This window comes from Marmota monax, unplaced genomic scaffold (assembly GCF_021218885.2).
Source record: "Marmota monax isolate L192 unplaced genomic scaffold, Marmota_monax_Labrador192_F-V1.1 WCK01_AAM20220418_F8-fsc00244, whole genome shotgun sequence".
Taxonomy (NCBI): Eukaryota; Metazoa; Chordata; class Mammalia; order Rodentia; family Sciuridae; genus Marmota; species Marmota monax.
In genome coordinates, this window is record NW_026692962.1 from 803,375 (window position 1) to 825,198 (window position 21,824).

The 21,824-nt window shown below is 33.5% G+C and overlaps 1 protein-coding gene across 2 annotated transcripts in view; it reads left to right on the forward strand.

Annotated features, from left to right (window-relative positions):
* The first annotated feature begins 3 nt into the window (after positions 1-3).
* Slc30a7 (solute carrier family 30 member 7) overlaps positions 4-21,824 on the forward strand; it is a 77,957-nt gene continuing 56,136 nt past the window's right edge. Inside the window, exons 1-6 of one of the 2 annotated variants that reach the window (XM_058581974.1) lie at positions 4-138; positions 376-577; positions 799-900; positions 14,419-14,532; positions 18,159-18,246; positions 18,837-18,963. In XM_058581974.1, the coding sequence (XP_058437957.1) occupies positions 498-577; positions 799-900; positions 14,419-14,532; positions 18,159-18,246; positions 18,837-18,963 (511 nt within the window). In that variant the 5' untranslated portion in view covers positions 4-138; positions 376-497. Of the gene's footprint in view, positions 139-340; positions 578-798; positions 901-14,418; positions 14,533-18,158; positions 18,247-18,836; positions 18,964-21,824 lie in introns of those variants that run through there. The other variant, XM_046452320.2, reaches the window with a different exon arrangement.

Genomic DNA, 21,824 nt, shown 5'->3' on the forward strand with positions numbered 1-21,824 from the left:
TGGCGAAGGGGCAGGCGCTGGACTCAGTGCATCCGGGAACATTGGTCGTAGGCGGTAGGGGTAGGAGTGAGCGGGCTCAAGCTCTCAGCTAGCTAGTCTGCAAATGTCGCCACGTCAGAATATTCTGCGTGAATTCAGGTAGTGGGACCTCGCCGGGATGAGCTGCGCAGATCCCGCCATAGCTGCACTTCTTTCCTCAACCTTCCTCAGCCTCCGCCCCGCCCCGCCGTAAGCCCCGCCCTCCGCCGGGAAGCCCCGGCCACAGCCCCGCCCACCCCCTTTTCCATCCCAGGACGCGTTGCGCGGCCCGGGCCGGAAGTCAGCTAGTTCCAGGGTGTGTGTCTGTGTCTGTCTGTGTCTGTCTGTGTCTCGCAGCCACGCGCGGCCCCAGGCTGGTGCTGGGGGTTCCGGTCTGAGGCGTCACCGCTGTCACTGCCATCACCCCACGGAGCCACTTGTCGAGGGGAGTAGGCCCGGCCCTCCGCCGGGCAGAGAAGATGTTGCCCCTGTCCATCAAGGATGATGAATACAAACCACCCAAGTTCAATCTGTTCGTCAAGATCTCGGGCTGGTTTAGGTGCGGGGTTCTGTTTTGCTGGGAGGGGGTGTCCAGCAGAAGGAAAGCCCAGACCTAAAGATGGTCCAGGGTCTAGAGAGGGAGTGTTAGGGACACTCCCTCAGCCTCCCGCTGTGGGGAAAAGACTGTGTGGACTGGGAAGGTCTTGAAAGAAGGACCGCAACTCGGGGTCCCGGCACCCCCTCGACTCTCTTAATCTCTTCCCGATTTATCATGCCCAGGTCTATCCTGTCGGACAAGACGTCCCGGAACCTGTTTTTCTTCCTGTGCCTGAACCTCTCTTTCGCTTTTGTGGAACTACTCTATGGCATCTGGAGCAACTGGTAACCAAAGGGGAAAATGGTTGGGGCGGAAGCAAAAGGTGGAGGAAGACCAGGCACTATTTGCTTAGTGCCACGTAGCTCCTCACCGGGAGGTTCAGGTTTTACCTTTGCCACCACCTCTGTTGCTTTTTCACAACCCATATCAATATGTTAGGGCCGCCTGTCCTAATTTTCAGGTCCTATCATGCAACCTCCTTCCTGTCCCATATGGTCAGACAAGATGAACAAGCCCCCTACTCGTTTTGGCAGATGGAGAGAGTATTTCGTTTCTGAATCAGCTCACCTTAGCTTTGCCTACTTGGTATTGGGAGAAACCTGACTCTCCCTGGGGGAGTGGCATTTGGATTTCACCCTGAAGATTCTGAGAGGGAGTACTGGGATGTCCAGGAAAATGTGTGCCATTCTCTTTTTCTCTTTAATGCTGAAACTGTCTCATGATTTCCCTTTGGTCCTAACTGGGTAGAAATCCCATATAGTTTTCTGGAAACCTCTATAGAGTTGATGGTTTTTGGTGTCAGCTTTTTCCCGCCCCCTACTATATTTCCTCCTTGGAAAGAGGAAAATTCAGTGTAACTATGGAAATGAAGTTGCTATTACTTAGGTTTTTGCTGTTGAATAACTTAAGATCTTGTGAAATTATTCTGCTAAATAAGATCATCACACTTCTACTAACTCATCTTTAGATTTATACTCATTTGAGAATCTGATGAAAGCCAATACTCAGAATTTTACATAAAGCCTGGTGGTTCTTGGGTTTTCTGAAATAGATCTTGGACCCCAGATTAAGAACCTTTGCCATTTATGCTTTATTTTCTACTGATTAAACAGACTTAGTCTCTATCCTTTAAGGTTCACTTTCAAAGAGAATTGTCTTTGATCTTTATTTGTATTGAGGTTGAATAATGACCTTGGATTCTGTCATCAGGTTTTTGACATCTATATTTTCATATGAAAAACTATGCTTTTCAATTGAATAATCAATTCACTTTTATAAACAATACTAAGTAATCAACAGATTATAAAGATTTTTGCTTTCATCACAAGTTGGGTGTCAAAGGTATATTGACAATTAAATCTTGTTATATTTAATAACTATTTTGAAGCCAGTCATGGTGGCACATGCCTGTAACCAAAGTAACTATGGAGGCTGAGACAGAAGAATTGCAATCAGCAATTTTGAGGCCAGCATTAGCAATTTACTGAAACTCTCAGCAACTTAACCAGACCCTGTCTCAAAATAAAAAAATAAAAAGTACTAGGGATATAGCTCAGTGCCCATTGGTTAAATCCTCAGTACAAAAATAATAATAATAACCATTTTTGAATCCCCTGGAAAATTATGTGTGTATGAGAGAAATATACCCCATCATAGATGTTTTTCCTGTGCACTGATGTATACTGACAAATGATTTGGAAAATGATGGCTTTAGTACTTTCCTAATTGATCTCTACAGATCAAGAGTTACTACATACCTAATTTTTACATGAAAGAGGTGTCTTAGGCATCTCAAATATCACAAAGTGGTTTATACCATAATGATACATAATGTATTGCAATATAAAGAAACTGTAGCAAAATGTTCATATATAAACCATAATACAGTTGTGACACAATCAGCACACATGCCAAACTTATGACATAATTTAAGATGAGGAATATATAAAAACATATAATAAATATTATGCCATGATTAAAGTGTGATTATTAAAACAAGACTATATTGCTTTTAACATATATAATACATTGAAGGTATCACTGTGTTAAAAATCACTTTGTGATATTTGAGGTGCCTAAGCTACTTCTTTCATGTAAAATTAGGTATGTGATAACTTGTGATCTGTAGAGATCAATTGTAAAGTACTAAAGCCATTATTTTCCAAATCATTTGGTAGTAGACTTCAGTGCATAAACACCAGGAGTGGGTGACTTGTTCTTCTGTTCTTAAGTTAATTTGCTTTTCTGCCCTTAGGCGACTTCTTCTTTGGTACTCTCTCAGCTTATTTTTTCATTATTTCCTTCTGATTTGAAGTGTGGCTCTGGCATCTGTCATACCTCTATCGTTTTGCAGGTATTCATCTTGTGCTCATGTATGTTAACTTTCCTATCATCTTCACAAACGCTTTTAAGTGGTTATGAAGTAGAGATGTGTTCTTACTGATATTGGGCAGATTTAGAAATTACTCTGGCCCTTTCATAATCTGGTTTCCTATGTTTTATTTAGATACTAAAATTTTTAGTTCCTTTGGTTGACTGATCAATAATTTCTTTATGACTGGATTATCTTTGTGCCTCTCAGTTCACTTAAGCTTTTAAGTTCCTTCAGTAAATTTCTCACCAAAACCCGCTTTGTCAGGGTCATTTCAGTGTTCAGCCTCATTCTATAAAAATAGGTTTGAAGTTGTTGGGAACATATCAAGAAATTTTTTCCCATAGGAGATTAAAACATGGATAAAATATTCTTTTCACAAAAAAATTTACATAAAATGCAAAAAAATACTCTTCACAAATTAATTTCACAGAAACAGTTGATATAGTTGCAACAAATAATAAATTATTCTGGTTTTCATTCAGAACCTTAATTCTAAAAGAAGAATTTAATTATAGTTCCTTTATATTTTTGATAGTGATAAGGTATTTCAGTGGAAGAATAGCTAAGCATTTTGTGTATTTTTCCCCCATTGAATCAAATATCTGCTTCCTTTCACCTTTCAGTTTTATTGAAATAGGAATCTTTTTCGGTATTCAGGTACCTTAGTACATGGCACATGGTAGGTGCTTAAATCTAGACTGAACATGCTAACTACCTGTATTAGAGAAAAAAGACCCTAAGACATTGAACTCCTTTCTCTCATTCTTAGAAGTTAGGAGGAAAATGTAGAAATACTTAATGTGTTTTTTCTTACTTTGTATGTTGCTTTTCCTTCTAGCATTTTCTTTTTCTTTATTTATTGTTGAGTAACTCTTTAAATCTTAAGGTAATATTAGGAATATGGTTTTGTATTATTAGGATTGTTTGTTTTCAAATTACAGAAAAACCTGAAATAATTGTTGTTTAAACAAATAATGTTTTATTTTCAAGATGGCTGGTAGAATTCTGGCCATTCTACAGCAGAATGTTTAGAGTGCAAAGAAAAATAGACAAAAGGCATGCACATTGTTTCTCTCTCTCTTTTTTTCACCTTCTAATTATTTTATTACATTTCTTTTTTTTTTTTTTTTGGTACTGGGGATTGAATTCGGGCCTCAATCACTGAGCTATATTCCCAGCCCTATTTTATATTTATTTAGAGACAGGGTCTCACTGAGTTGCTTAGTGCCTTGCCATTGCTGAGGCTGGCTTTGAACTCACATTCCTTCTGCCTCAGGCTCCTGAGCTGCTTATTTTATTACATTTTAATATTATCTTGAGCTTTACTCTTACATCTCTTGTGTTTGTATGGTGGAAATTGAATATAATAATAGTGTAATGTATTTCTTTTTCTGTGAGCCGGTTTTTGAACATTTACCAATACTGAACTGATTATAGTCCTAAAAGTACCTTAAATAGTTTCTTGCTTGAAAACTTCCATTGGCCTTTCCTTGCTGAGAAGAGAGAAGTGAATTACCTCAACTCATTCAGGAATTTGCCCATACTGTCCCTAACTTCTGCCTGTTGACAATGTCATTTCAATTGTTCTTTCTCTGTTTACTCTTATTCCAGTCCCGTGAACTTCTTTTTTTATATTAATTTAATTTTTAATTTGTTTTTTTAGATATATATGACAGTAGAGTGTATTTTGACATATTATACATAGATGGAGTGTAATTTCCCATTCTTGAGGTTGTACATAATTGTACATTGTCTCTTCAGGAGATTTGAAACAAAACACTTTCACTAAAACTTTATCACATGTCATGCCTGCTTGAAAATGTGGTCTATTATGGTTAATAGTTTGCTGAAAGTCAAGGATTCTTTCTCAGACCTAGAGTATTGTCCTTTCCAAAGTAGCATCAGGGTCTAGAGCATATCTTGTCCAAAATTTTTTTCTACTAATTACATATAGTTTTTTTCTAGAATATCAATATTGTTTATTTTTATGCTCTTATGTTTTATTTTTACCTTATCACCTATTAAAAATTTAATTTTAGTTACATTATTTAAATACCAAAGCTATTGGACACCCTTTTTGCCTTAGACACCAAAGAAACTCTAGTGACTCTAAAGTTTAATGTCTTTGTATTAACAAAGTAAATATTTGTTCGAGAAATGTTTAGGGCAGTACTGGAATTTTATTCAGTCCGACTTCCATATAATATGTCAGAGAAATAAAGTAATTCCTTAGAGAAAAATAACACCATTAGTCATGTATTTTTTTATTACAATTTTTATTTATCTTAGTCTTTTATCAACTTTCTTTATTCAAAGGCAACATTACTTAACTGCTATGGTGATGCCTTTGCTTTCTTGTAGTTTTATTTTTCACTTTAAAATCTTAGGTAAGTATTACATTTTGTTGAGAATTCTTAAGAGTTATGTAATGAAGTGAAGTTGTGAGTTATTTCATCTCATTAGTTTATTAATTTTATTAATGTCAGAATTCTAAGGATTTTTGTACTTGGTAATAAATTGATAGTTAATGCTTTTTCCCCTTTTTCTACCTATGGAAACCAGTTGGTAGGGGGTTTGTAAATTATGGTGATCCCTTATTTTCAATTTTCAATTGATGTTTAGCAATCAGTATGAATATACTCTTAGCTTAGTAACCAATCAACCTTTTAAAACCTTTTGTCTTGGAAAATTTTAAATATTTACAAAAGGGGAGAGTTTAATGGATCTCATGTACCCATCACCCAGCTTTAATATTGTATCAAGCCATAATCTATTTTATACCATCTGTTATCCTTATCCCACCATTGGATTGGTTTAACCAGATGTAAGATGGAGCTTTTTCCATAATTACTTTAGGTTGGTTCTCTAAAAGATAGGAGCCCCACCTCTCTTTAACATAACCCAAAAGTCATTATCATCCATAAAAATCAATGATTCATTAATATCACATGCCCAGTTAGTAAGTGTTCACATGTCTCTCATTGTTTTATAAATTCTTTTTACATTTGGTTTTGAAAATTAGAAATCCAAACAAGATCTACACATAGTGTTAGTTTGGTGGATATGTCAAGATCTTAAATCTCTTATAATTTATAGCTTTTTTTCCTTTGTTTTTGCCTCCAGCAGACCTTAAATCAAGTCCTTTTTAAAGTTTCTTTTGCCATGTTTGGTTCATATTTATTCTACATTTGCTTCAGTGTTTTAGGTTTCTCCTTAATACCCTAAGATAGTTTTCTCAAGTGTCTTTAGAAAATAGTCACTTAAAAAGTTAAATATACTGATTTTGGTAGCTGACTTTTCTTTATTGTGACTTACTGAAGTTTCATTTGGTGTAGAAATCATATAATCTTAGATAGTCTCTATGCCATCTTTACCTTTAAAAGAAACATGCTACTGAGTGCAATGTCTCATGCCTGTAATCCCAGTGGCTCAGCAGGATCGCAAGTTGGAGGCCAGCTTCAGCAACTTAGTGAGGCCTTATACAATGGTGATGTGGCTCAGTGGTTAAGTGTCCCTGAGTTCAATCTCTGGTACAAAAAAAAAAGAAGGAAAGAAACATACCATGCAGTTAAAATGCTAATTCATCATCAGGAACATTTGCTGATACTGAAAATTATCAATAAAATTGGCATTCCTTAGAGCAGACTTTTTTATACAAGAGGTGAACTGAGAACTGGAAATAGGTGTTTTTCATATGGATCTGTCTGTATATTTTTAGCTAAGTAATTTTCAAATCACACACTGCTTTAAGAGAACATGATGTTCTTTCATCTCAAAAGAGGAAGTAGTTTTTCAGGTAGGATCACATTTTATTAATACTGAACATAAAATTATATTTTAATGAAAATTAAGCTTAGTTAAAATTTAGGGCTGGGGTTGTGGCTCAGCGGTAGAGTGCTTGCCTAGCCTGTGCGAGGCCCTGGGTTTGATCCTCAGCACCACATAAAAATAAGATACTGTGTCCATCTACAACTAAAAAATAAAATATTTTAAAAAAGGTTTAGTTAAAATTTAGATAAAATTGTATTTGGTGAGTATTAAAATTGCTATGCTATACCTACACTCTTAAAAAGGGAACTTGATTTTTGTAATATTCAAAAGGGATTTACCTTTTATGTTTTCCCTTTAAGGCAATATTTTGTATCCACTTAATGTACACAAAATAAGTTTTTTGAAAAAAATTGTTTGCTAGGGCTACTGTAACAAAAGACCACAAATTAGGTGGTATTAAATTAGGTGTCTTAAACAACAGAAATTGATCGTCTCATAGTTTTGGAGGCAAGGAATCAGAGATACAGGTGTCAGCAGTGTTGTTTCCTTCTGAGAATCTGAGGAAGAATCTGTTCTACAACCCTCTTCTAACTTAATTAAGTTGGTTTTCTGATAATCTTTGATATTCCTTGGCCTGTAGAAGCATCACCTATTATCTGTCGTATCTTCTCATGGTGGTCTCCTGTGTGTGTCTCTTCCTCTCAAATTCTCTTTTTCATGTTGGATTAGAACCCGTTTTATGACCTAATCTTAATTAATTATATCTGCAGTGAACCTATTTTTAAATATTGTCACTTTCTGAGGTACTGAGAATTAGGGATTTAACTTGAATTTTATGAATGAGGGAGATACAATTCAGTCCATGACATAGTGTTATATTTACTGATTTATTGATATAAATCTATGTGTAGAACAAAAAGTCAGTAAATTTTTAAATATTTATTTAGAAAAATTATCTTGCCTTCTGAGACTGACTGATGACTGTTTAAAATAAAAATCATATATAGAGGCTGGGTGCCTGTAATCCCTAGTGACTGGTGAGGCCAGCCTCAGCAATTTAGCAAAGCCCTAAGTAACTTAGCAAGACCCTGTCTCATAATAAAAAAGGGCTGGGGGTGTAGCTCAGTAGCAGAGTGCCCACAGGGGTTTAATACTTGGTATCCCCTCTCCCCGAAATTGTATATAGAATAAAACTTATACTTTAAGAAATAAAAATATACATAGGAAGGAAAAAGTAAACCTATTAACTGTGTAGACTAATGCAGTTATTGAAGTAATTTTTAAAATTTAGTTATAAAATTCCATAATATCAATATAACTATACTGTTTTATCAGAATATAAAAATTATTGTAACAGTGTTTTTCCATATTAGTTTTTTATCAGAGTATGGAAAACAGAATCGTAGACAATGTCCTTATCATTGGTTTCATAGCAGTAGAGAGAAAATGGGTCTTTTATACTTCAAAATATAATCATTACTTTCAGTGTAATAGCTACTATGGTCCAAATATAGTTTTTTGATGATACAGTGATCCAAGAACAAATCTTAAAATATTAAGTTTGAGAGAATTGCCTGTCCCTTACCTTATCCTCAGATTTTAGATTGTTCATTTATTCACTCATTTTCATTCTGCTTTGAGTTTCAGATGAGATGGTTAAAGAACTTTATACACTTAAGCTTTTGGATGCATCCATATCTGTGGTCATATGTCATAGATTTGTGATAAAATTTAAGACATTTTCCAAAATACTTCGTAATGATTTGGAAAAGCTTATAAATTACCATTATTTTTCTTGTGGGCAAATAATGTGCTTTGCCATCAATTTCCAGTTCTATAAGTATTCCAATAACTATACTATTTGAAGAAATTTAAAAGTAGGCACAGAAGCTTTCTGTTCATGATCTTGCCTCTTCCCAAGTTGTTCACTGCTATTGCTTGTTATTCTATGCTAGGTTTGTGGTGGGAGCAAGAGGAGTATTCATTAACTTGACCCAGCCTTAGACTTATGCAAACCCTGTAAATCTGGACCTCTGGGCTATACTTTTTTTTTTTTTTAAGTTTGTTCTTTTTAGATATACATGATAGTGGAGTGTATTTTGACATATATATATATGGAGTATGACTTATTCTAATTAGGATACTTTTTAAAATATTTTTTTAGTTGTCAATGGATTATTTATTTATTTATATGTGGTGCTGAGTGTCATATCCAGGGCCTCACCACATGCCAGGCAAGTGCTCTACCACTAAGCCCCAACTTCAGCCCTAATTGTACTTTTATCAACATTTTTATTCCTTCTCCCATGATAGCCAAAATGTGTCATGTATTATGTGTATGGCCTTAGATAGTAACAGGTTTCTTATTCCTTCCTAAGTGGTAGTTGAATATCTGCTTTGTGTTAGTATGGAATTTCCTGTACCCTGCTTTAGTAACCCTTTTTTGAGTAGTTGTTGTAGTGGGGTCTTTAAATTATCCCAAATAATATGTTATTTCACTTATCTTGTAAGAATCTTACAATAATGCACTTTAGTTTTCTTCTTCAACTCCTTGTATGCTATTATTGTCATACGTTTCACTTTTGCATGTTATAAACCCCATAACAACAGTGTTTCTATTTATGCTTTATATTAGAGATTAGCAAACTTTTTATGTAAATAGCAGATAGTAAATAATTTAAGGGCAATACAATCTCTGTTGCAACTACTCCACTCTGCTGTTGTAGCACAGAATTAGATTTAGATAATACATGAACTAATGACCATAGCTGTATTCTAGTAAGACTCATAAAAACTGATAGAGGCCTGAATTTTGCCTATAGGCCGTAACTTGGGAATCTCTGCTTTAGGCAGTCAATTATCTTTAAAATAAATAAACAAACAAATGAAACTTAATAGAGATATAATCTATATGCCATACAACTTACCTGTTTAAAGTATATAATTCAGTGGCTTTAGTATATTTAGCACAGTTGTAAAACCCTCATAACAATCAACTTTAGAACATTTTATTTTCCCTGAAGGAAATTTTATATCCCTAGCTGTCTACCTCTGATTTTCTCTTCAGATTCTTCATTCCCTGACCTCTCCCAATTCTAGACAACCACTCTACTTTCTGTCTCTATGGATCTGCCTATTCTAGAAATTTCATATAAATGGAATCATACAGTATATGATTCTTTTAGACCAGTTTCTTTCACTTCACATTATGTGTTCAAGATTCATCCATGTTGTACATATTTTAGTATTTCATTTACTTTTATTGTCAAGTAACATACCCACAGTGTATGGAAGATTTCAATTTCTTTACATCTTTGCCAAGCTTGTTATTAATCTGCCTTTTTAATTATAGTCATTCTAGTGGGTATGAAATTATTTTTCTTTATGGTTCTGGTTTGCATTTTCCTATAATTAATAATGTTAAGTATCTTTTCATGTACTTATTGGCCACTTATATGTTGTCTTTAAGAAATATCTGTTCAGGGATATATGCTCAGTGGTTGAACACTTGTTTAGCATAGTTAATTTTTGTGTCTTTTATAAGGTTTCAGAATCATTTTTTGCATGTTGATATTCAGTTGCATCAGCACTATTTTCTTAAAACAGGATTTATTAAAAACTCTTTAATTTTGGTGGTGATTCTTTCTACCATTGAATTATTTAGGCATCCTTGTCAAAAATCAGTTATCATATATGTGAAGGTTTATTTCTGAACACTAAATTTTACTCCATTGATCTACATGTTTTCTTGTACGCCAGCACCACATTTTTTAAAATTCATGTAGCTATATATGAATTTTGAAATTGGGAAGTGTGAGTTCTCCAACTTTGCCCTTCTTTTTCAGTATTGTTTTGGCTCTTATGGTTCCATTGTTTTCAACATGAATTTTAAGATCAGTTTGTCATTTTCTCCATTGAAATTAGTTGGGATTTTGATAAGGATAAGTTGAATCTATAGATCATTTAGGGAAATATTGCCATCTTAAAAAATGTCTTCTGGATTTGGGATATAACTCAGTGGTAGAGAACATGCTTAGCCTGAGATGAGGCTCTGGGTTCAATCCCAAGCAATCGAAAAAAAAACCCTACTTCTGAGCCATAAACATGGAAGGCCTTTCATTTACTTAGGTCATTTTTAATTTCTTCAATAATATTTTGTAGTTTTCAAGTATAAGTCTATTTATTTATTTCTGAGAATTTTAATTTTTTTTGATGATGTTGTAAATGGAATTTTTTTCCAAATTTTATTTTTATTCTTTGCTACTGTATAAGAATATAGTTCATTTTGGTATGTTAATTATGTATCCTGTAATCCTACTGAATTCATTAATTAGTTTTAATAGTTTAATATATTCCTTAAGATTTTATAAGGACAAGATTTTGTCTGAAATTGAGGTAATTTTACTTCTTCCCTTCCAATCAGTATTCCTGCTTAATTGCCCTGGTTAGACTCTTCAGTAAAGGAAAGGAAAGGAACATTATGGTCTAGCTGTTGATCTTTTGGGAAAATAGTATTTCACCATTAATGGTGTTAACAGTGTTTTTTTAAAAAATATTTATTCTTAAGTTTTAGGTGAACACAATATCTTTATTTTACATTTATGTGGTGCTTAGGATCAAACTCAGTGCCTCGTACATGCTAGGCGAGCACTCTACCACTGAGCCACAACCCCACCCCAACAGTGGGTTTTTAAAGATACTACTTATCAAGTTGAAGAAGTTCCTTCTATTCCAAGTTGTGTTTTTTTGTTTTTGTTTTTTTAATCATGAAGGGGTGTTGGAGTATGTCAAATGTTTTTCATTGTATATTGAAATGATTGTGTAGGTTTTATCCTTTATTCTCCCTATGTGGTGAATTACCAATTTTCATTTGCATTGTTGGGTTAAATCCTACTTGGTCATGTATATATTATTTTTTATATATTGCTGAATTTGACTTGCTGGTGTTTTGTTGAGGATTTCTTTATGTCCATATATGTATGTAATTCCTTGTGATATTATTTTGTTTTATTTTGGTAGTGGAGAACTATTGTTCTTATTTTTGTGTTGTAGTCCCTTATCTGTTTTCTGGAAGAATTTTTAAAAGAGTAGTTTAATTGTTCTTCTAAGTGTTCTTCTAAGAACTATACTTTTTTTTTTTTTTGGTTGGAAGTTTGAAGATTATTAATTTAATCTTTTTTTCTTGTCATAGATCTGTTCAGATTATTATTTTTCATCAGTTTTGTTAGATTGATTGTTTTTAGGTATTATTTATTTTATCTAATTTATTGGATATTGTTCATAATATTTCCTTATAGTCCTCTTTATTTCTTTAAATCAGTAGTAGTGGTCCTCCTTTAGCTCTGATTTTTAGTAATTTGAGTATTTTCTTGACTAGTCTAAAGGTTGCCAATTTTGTTGATTTTTGTGTGTGTGTGTGTGTGTGTGCAGAGAACTTTCAGCTTTATTGATTTTTTTTCCTATTTTTTCTATTCTCAATTATCTTTAAAAGATATTAAAGGTAAGAAGATTATCTTTTATATTTATTCATATACTTATAATTTCAGTAATCTTTTTTAATATATTTCATGTGGAATTATCCATACCCATGTAACTTTATTATTGTGTTTAACTCGGTTCTGTATAGAAAAGAGTATTTTGTATAGAATTCTAGATTGCTGGTAGTTTTTTTCTCCTTCACTTCTTTAAAGATGTTGCTGTATTGTGTTATAGCTTAAATAGTTTCTGATTAAAAATATGGTATAACTCTTATCTTTCATTTCTTTTTACCTAGTTATTTTCCCTGACCCCCACTTTCTGATTTTCTAAGACTTTTTTCTTTCTCTTTAGTGTTAAGAAGCTCTAAAGTGTGTGGTTTTTTTTTTTCCTTGCTTGGAGTTCATTAAGCTTTTGCATTAGTGAATTTAATGAATTTTAGAAGATTAATGAATTTTTAGAAGATTCTCAGATACTTTTCCTTTAATATTCTTTGGATCCTATTCTTTCTTTTCTACTTCTGAGATTCCAAATCCATGTTTTGTTTGTTTGATAATCTTGAATATGTTTGATCTGTTCTGATTTTTGTTTCTGCTCTTTCCTCTTCCTCTTTGTGTTTTACTTTGTATACTTTTGATCTGGGTCTGTGTCCATTCTATTCAGAATCCTATGTATATTTTCCTTCAGCTTTGATATTATAATTTTAAAAAATCGTTTTCATTTGTTTTTATTATATGTAGTTTTTATCTCTGTGCAAATTTCCCACTTGTTTATAAATTTTCTCCAGCCTTATACCATATATTTCAACACATTAATCATATTTGTTTTAAAGTCCTTCTCTGATCTGGGCCACTTTTAGTTCTGATTCTGTTGACTACTTTAGTTCTTGAAAATGGGCTCTCCCTCTACTCTTGATCTTGTCAATATGTCTTGTAAATATTTGTTGAGTGGTGGATATTGTGTTTAAAGAAATAGTTGAGACTGAGATTAATATTGACTATGCCCAGAAATGGACACCTAATTTCCTGTCTTGACCATTAATGTGGATAGTGGTTTTGAAACCTGACTGGTCAATGGCTGAACTGGATTTAAATTGGGTTTGGGGCTTTGTTGTTGACGTTAGCTTCAACAAGCCACAGACTTTAAACTTTTCCAGTGGTTTTTATTATCTTGCGCTTTGTGAGGGATTTTGAGTACTAGAGGGTTTTTTCAGGATTCTTGCTCCACTCTTTACCTTCAGTAGTTTTGCATTCCTGCACCATGAGGGAATCTTGGTGCTGTCAGTGGTAGATTGCTGTTCCCTTGTACTTTATTCAAGGCTGGAGGGTATGATACTAGGTTCTCCCTTTGTAGTCTTAGACTGTGGCAGTCCTTGTATACCTGAGCGTCAGGGTGGATAGTTTTGTTTTTTTTAAAACAAAGAATAGAGGTTTATTTATTTATTTATTTTTAAATATCTTGTTTTTAGTTATAGGTAAACATACACTATCTTTATTTTTATGTGGTGCTGAGGATCGAACCCAGTGCCTCACACATGCAAGGCAGGTGCTTTAGCATTGAGCTGCAGCCCCAGCCCAAAATAGAGGTTTATTTAGATCATGGTTCTGAAGGTTGAGAAGTCCAATATCAAGGTGCCAGCATCTGGTGAAAGGATCTTCTTGCTGCATCATAACATGGCAGAGGGCATTACATGGTGAGAGAGAGCAAGCGTCTCAGGATGGGTTTCTTAATATTCTTGCATCTCCCCTTTTCCCCAACCTGTTCTTCCCTCCCACCCCTTAGCCTGGCATATCAGGAGAGCAGTGCAAGACTCCCAATAATAGCAGATTTTTGCTTAGCATTAGTGTAACATTCTGAACCCAAGCAGATTTCAGCTTCTCTTCCAGTAGCAAATGACTCTTTTCCCTCCCTGCCGTCTTAGTGACACCTGACCTCTGCTAGTGACAGGTGGGCAGATGGCTTTTGTTTCAACTCTTCCCAGCAGCATCTGGAGGGCAAAGAGTAGGAAGGTTTCTATTTTATGTATTTAAAAGTCATCTGTGATGTCTTTCTATATATCATATTTAAATGTTGTCTCTTTAGAAGGTAGTTCTTGATGAACAGATGCTGAACCTTAGACTTTTAGAGAAGGATGCCTACTATTTGATTTTTATTGTAATATGCCAATATGTTTGTTTTCCAGCTTAGGTTTGATCTCCGACTCTTTTCACATGTTTTTCGATAGCACTGCCATTTTGGCTGGATTGGCAGCTTCTGTTATTTCAAAATGGAGAGATAATGATGCTTTCTCCTATGGGTAAGATTCTTAAGAAATCTTTTTCTTGAAGTATAAGGTAAACACATACGCAAAACACACAAATCTTAAGGTTGATGAGTTTTTACAAATTGAACATGGTTTTGTAACTTGAACCCTTGACATTTCCCTCCCACACCTCTTTTAGTTCCTTCCCATTCACTTCCCGAAAGGTACTCATTTTCTTAACTTGCCTGTTTTCAAATAATATGTAATCGGAACCTACAATATATAATTTTATTTGCAGCTAAATTCTTTTGCTGGTCAGTAGGCACTTGGTTTTACCAAAAACTTTGAGGTGAGATTGTTCTAGATAGAAGGATTTCCTTGAATAGGAAAAAGAAGAAAAGAAGCATGACCATTTTTATACACTGAAATTTTTTCTCTTCTGCCTTTGCCTTTGTCTACCTTCCTTTCATTCTCTCTCTCCCCCTTCCGCCCTCTCCTTATCCCCTCTTCCTCTCCCCACCTTCCTTTCTCCTCCCTTCTGCCCTCTCCCTTTCCTCCCTCCTCCCCAACCCCACTTCCTCCCTCCCTACAGCCCTGTCTCTTCTTGGGCCTGCATGTGATCTTTCTCTTTTCCTTTCCTCTTTCATACATTTTCTCTCTTTTTCCTTTTCTCCTGTCATTTCCTCTCCTTTTTACCATTGTAACTCTCAGGCTGTTTCTGTCTTCTTCCCTTCTTAACACTTCTGCTCAGTTTATTTTTTCTCTTATATTCCCAGTCTTTCTTTCTTTCAGCACTTCCTCCCTGAGGTCTCTCTTTCCCATGCAGTTTCTCATATATCTCTCTCCAACCTCTTATATGCATTCTCTTAAACACTTGTTCTTCTACTCTTGTTCCTTCACTGTTTCCGTTTTCCCTCAGCTTGTTTTAGTTCATAGCAAGCAACACATTAATTGTTTCACATGCTTCTGTTTTCTTCGGATATTTATTGAGGGTCGATTATAAGTTGAATACTTTGCTAGTTCCACTGAAGTAAAAATGAATAAAACATGGCTCCTGCCCTGAAGAAACTTATGGTTCAATAGGAAACGAGTTTTGTAAAAATACTGTAAATAGCCTATATTGTGACAAGTGCTTAAAGAGAGAGTTAAAATTCTGTGGTAGAATTTGATGATTTTAATTATAACAAGAGGAATATGGTTATTTGTAAAATTAAAAGTGAGGCAGAAATACTAATTATACTATTTTATATTATAGAGCAAGAGATTCTATATACCATAAATTCAGGCTTGAAAGTTCAGACAAGAACATTTCTGTGGCACTGTGTTGTCAATAATCAAATAATCTTGAACTATAGCTACTAAGAGATTCATAAGTATACTTTAAAGGAAGATTAAATCTAAAGGTATAATTCTTGTTGGAAAATTAATAATTTATATGTATTGTATATCAGGAATCTAACAAGAATATCTTATTTAGCAATCTTTCTGGATAAACAATAGGTTACTATTAAAAAATTCTCTTCAGTTCTTAATGCTTAGGTTATCTTTTGTTTCCCATTTAGAATACATTGTTTCATGCTATAGAATAAATTTTAGGAAGAGATTTGAATCCCTATAGTACCATAATGATTTTAACTTTAGCTCATTCAAAAAGAGAATAGTCTTCCCTCATTTTAATTCCTCATTTTGTTTTCTCCATTGTATTTTTTCATTTGTTTATTTCTTTGTTTGTTCTTTTTGTAGATTAAGGAATAAAAGCTGATGTGATATTTGAAACTGAATAATTGCTATAGAATCTATGAATAATTGCTGTAGTAGTAAACTACTGGTGTCTGTACATAAAAATGACACTGAATAGGCTAAACCCAAGATGGCAAAGCCTAAGGGTAAATCTCCTTATATTCCCCAGTTCAAGGTGGTCATAATAGCAGATTGACTGTAGTAGAAAAAACAGTGGGTGAATCTAAGAGCAAGCCAAAACTTTTCAGTGTATCTTTATGGAAAGTCATTCTTGTGTCTTGTCACACTCTTCTTTTTAAAATAGTAAAGAAAGCATGAAAGTAATATACAGTGGGTAAATAGATGCATATATACATGCTTACATTCATATACTCATATCCTTCCCTCCCTGCCCGACTCAGAGCATTCAAACACCAGGCATTCTTAATTAGGCAGTAGCACTTTCATGGCTTATATGTTCTAATTCCAAGAACTCAGTTCAAGTGAACATAGGCATATGTAAAGGCAAGTGTGCCTAGTTTAAACCTATACGTATAGCAAATATAGTAAAACTAATTATGTAACTTGAGTCCAACAATTTATCAGCATTTTTGTAGCAAAACTTTTAAGTTGGGAATTAGGAACAATTCTGAACAATGCCTGAACACCATTTTTGCCTTGGATCTTGAAATCTAGTGGCACTCAAGGACAAAAGGCATTCAGTTAAGCATTAGCTATGGAACTAGAAGGGTAGATTAAAAAAAATGCTTTAAATTTTTTGGACAGTCATCCTACAACCTTCCATTACTTCTACCTAAGTGTAGATAATGGAAAGCTGACTTCAAATCATTTGAATTTAATGAGCATTTCTCCAGGGGGGGAAAATATACTTTATCAAATAGTATATTAATTTAATTGTATGTGTTAGGAGATAGAAATATGCATTATATCTGAGTATAGAGATACATGCTATGTTGGAATATGGTTGATAGGACAAATTCCACCCTAACGGAATAGCATGTATTTTAAGAGTTTCTTCTTCTTTAAAAATACTTTTACAGTAAAAATTGTATTATTTAGAAATTGACATTAAAAAGCTAGGAAAAGCAGTAGTTTTAATGCTCCTGTTATTCTGTTAAAGAACCAAAATAATTAACTAGAATCAGCATACTTTTAATAAAGTTTGAACATTAAATATGCTAAGTTAAAGTTGTTTCTGTGACTTTAACGAAGGCAGAAAACTGGAAAAATAAAATCTTTCCCCAATGCTTCACACAGGTAGGAAGCAGAAAGCTTCAGAAGTCCATGGAGAAAAAGACAGGTATTTTTAAAACAGTTTAATTAGAATTATATGAAGCTAGAATTGATTCTAAAAATAGGTAATTGTAAGTTTATGCTAAATTTATTAATCTTAGAAAAAGAGTAATAGAAATAGAAATCTCAAGTTGTCTCTGGGATAATTCAAGGATAATTTTATTTTACTTGAGATCAAAGCTCCTCTTTCCAAAGATTTGAAAGCTGAAAGATACAGAGAAGAAGGTATAAGGAGTTCTTCAGAAAGGAATAAATGAGTACTAAAACTTCCTTTTCCAAGACCTTTTCTATTACTATTTTTCTTTGGATTCTTCCTTCTTTGACCACTTGCCTGATCCTGTTCTTTTGCCACTGGCAACTTGAGATTTACATTTCTGTGAAAGGTCTTTCTAAACCTACTTACTCTAAAGAAGGTCTTTGGAATGGCTTGTACAAATCTGTGAGTTTTGTGGCATTCTGCTGTTAAACATAATTCATTATTATTAATTTTCTCATTTCTACAATTTATGTAAAATGTAATATACTATAAATACTAGGACTTTGCTGGCATTAAAACCATGTAATATGGTTTGGAATCTCTGAAATGTAATTTGTGATTTAATTTTTTAAAAAATAACTTAATAAAGTAGTTATTTGCTTCTTTTTAGGTATGTTAGAGCGGAAGTTCTGGCTGGCTTTGTCAATGGCCTATTTTTGATCTTCACTGCTTTTTTTATTTTCTCAGAAGGAGTTGAGGTATACTATATAATGACTAGAATCAGTAAATTATATTTCTGTATAAAAATGTTTATAGCATATAATAGAGCTGTTTCTAACTTATTGATCACAGTCTTGAATTAGATAAAATATTTGTAAGCTGGAGGAGCTTGCAAAATAGTTGAAAAATATTAAATATATGTGAAACTTCTTGAAATGAATAACAATGAAACAATTGTGCTTACAAGGTATGAATAAAATAGTGACACTGTGAAAAGTAAAGGTGCAACCTGGGTAGTGAAGTCAGCTGGGAAGTGTTTTTAAAGAAAATAGAACCTCTGAGTTTTACTAGTGAATCTTTAATATTTATTATTTTTTAAATAAAGTGTAATAATTAGCAAACATATGGAGGGTATTATTTTATAATACCAAAGAGGAACATATTTGGGGCCAAATATTTGCACTTAATATTTATTTAAAAATAGCAATGGTTGCTTTTTCTGAAATATGTTTTTTGAATGCTTTTAATTATGAAAATGACTAAAAAATGTTAATATTACTTTATATTTTTACCAGTTGATGGGTGAGAAATTATATCAATGCTGTTTGTTTGTTTGTGTGTTTTCTAGAGAGCATTAGCTCCTCCAGATGTACACCATGAGAGACTGCTACTTGTTTCAATTCTTGGGTTTGTGGTAAACCTAATAGGAATATTTGTTTTCAAGCATGGAGGTCATGGACATTCTCATGGCTCTGGTATGATGGTTAGAACCCTTTGTTTCTTCATTTTCTCCCAATTTCTATCATAATTATTTACTTGAGAAAATTGATAATTTAAAAAATTAAACTACATATATTGGTTTTTAATAACAAAAGTAATATGTCCAAAGATTTTTATTAATGTCTTCCTGAAATATCCTTCCTTCTTCTCCATGCCCCTCCAAGTGCTTTCTTAGAGCTATGAATGTTATGTTTTGTGTGGATCCCTTTAGACTTCTTTAGTTCTTTTGTGTAATGTCATTCATATAAAACAGATACCAGAAATCAACAAATCTAGTGTGTGTTGGCTCGTGCGCACACGCACAACAGAGAGAGAGAGACATACACACACATTGATTTACTGTATCATGTTTTTGCAATACTTCCGTTAAAATCCTTCAATTAACAGCCATATAAAACTCCATGGTGTAGGTCACTATGGTTTATTTAACCAGATATTCTGTGTATGACCTCAAGTTGTTTCAATTTTTTTCTCCAATCTATGCATATCAGGCTATCCTTGTGAATATATACAAGTGTTTCTAAAGTAGTATTGCCCTGTATTGTACTTCACATGTAGCTCTTTAAATTTGAATTTTAGTTAATTAAAATTAAAAATTTAGTTCCTCAGTAACATTCATAACATCTCAAATACTCTATTGCCACATGAAGCTACCATATTGGACAGTGCAGATGTAGAACATTTCCATCATTATAGAAAGTTCTTTGAATTCACTGTGCTAGATATAAGAATTTCGGGAACTTAGGATCTATACATTCATAGTTTCAGATATTTGCAAATTCCCTTTCAAAATGACTGTTAGTCACATATACTTTAAGGAATAAAAGCAAGTACTAATTTCTCCCACCCACATTAACACTTAATATTGGGGGTTTTTATACAGTTTTGTTAGTATTTTACTAAATAGTTTCTGATTTTGCTTAGTGTTTTTCTGATTAGTAGTGAAGTTATACTTCTTTCCAGTGTAATTTTAGGTCATTCAGACTTTTCTTTTAGAATTACCTATTCATATATTTTTGCCTATTTTTCTTTTTTTTTCTTTTCATTTATAAATATTTTTATCACTCTAATCCTTTGTTTTTTGTGTTACAAATATCTTCTTCTAGTCTATGGCTTGTCTTTAAACTTTAACAGGACTTTATTTGGATATAATCTAGTTTTTGTCTTGCATTTTTCTTGTCTGTTTTCTGCCGTGCTTAAGGAATATTTCTATTCTAGGGACATAAACATAATCCTTTATATTTTAATGCTTTTCATTTTGGTTTGATGGGGTTTTCTACTCATTTTACTCCTTTATATGTAATTTATTTTTTTTTACAACGTGTGAGTTAGGACTTAACTTTTTCTTTTTTCCCCTTAGTATGAATAAGTAGTTTTCCTAATCAGCATTTATTAATTGGTCCTTAATTTTCTTTTCTTTAAATTAGAACATTGTAGTTATACGTTGTAGTTGGGTTCATCTCAAAAGATTCATAACATGCATGGAATTTGATTTCAGTTCATGTTTCCCCCTTTTTCCTATCCTCCTCTCATTCTGCTTCCTCTGTTCTGTTGACCTTCATTTCACTCATCTATTTATTTATTTTTGATTGTTTTTTTCCTACTTATACATAACCGTGAAATTCTCTGTGGTATATGTATATATACACATATCATGATTTTTAAAAAATTCATTCTGAATTTCTCTGCTTTCCCATCTCTCCTCTCTTTCTCAGTCTCATTCTTCTATTCTACTGATCTTCCCTATATCTTTATGATCTTCAGTCTTCCCTCCTCCTTTCCTTTATTTTGCTCTAGAGTCCATATATGAGAGAAAATATCCTGTCCTTGATTTTCTGAGTCTGGCTTATTTCACTTAGCATGATGGTCTTCATTTCCATCCATTTACCAATAAATGCCATAATTTCATTTTTCTTTATGTCTGAGTAAAACTCCATTTTGTGTTATACCACAATCTCATAATCCATTCATCTATTGATGGCCATTTGAATTGATTCCATAGTTTGGCTATTGTGAATTATGCTGCTATAAATATTGAGAAGCTTGGATTGCTACAGTTTGCTGATTTCAGTTCTTTTGGATAAATAAAAAGTAATGGGATCGCTGGTTCACACAGAGGTTCCATTTCTAGTCCCTTCTCTGAGGCTCTGTTCATTTTTCTTCATTTTTTCTGCTGATTTCTCAGAGTGGAGAATCTCTATTGACTCACCTTCAAGTTTCCTATTATTGCAGCTAAACGCTCTTGTTGAGTCCCTCTGGTGAATGTTGTACTTTGGTTATTATGCTTTTAACTTCAGAATTTCTCTCTCTCTCTCTCTCTCTCTCTCTCTCTCTCTCTCTCTCTCTCTTCTGTAATTTCTGTATCTTTATTGATAATCTCTCTTCAGTGACTCATCATGATACATTCTTCAGGTTTCTTTTAGTTCTCTGAACAGGCTTATAATAGCTGATTTAAAGTCTGACTACTAAGTTCAAAATTTGGATCTCTTTAGAATATACTAGTTACTGCTTTTTTATTTGTGTATGGCATAATTTCCTGTATCTTTGCATGCCTCATAGTTTTTGATGAAAATTGGACATTTTTGATAATATATTGTAACAACTCTGCTATCGACAGAGGGCAACATTAGCCTTCCAAAATTTGTTGTTTTTGTTGTTGCTCTATTTCTTCTTGGGAGTCTTTTCTTGACTAATTCAATAGTATGTTTCCTGCAGTATGTGGTCATTGAGTTCTGTGCTAGTATTCTTGAAATTTTTAGATCTTGTTTTTATTTTTAACATGGTTTTCTAGGTAACCTGAGCCAGTATAATTTAGTAGTCAGCCAACAATTAGTGA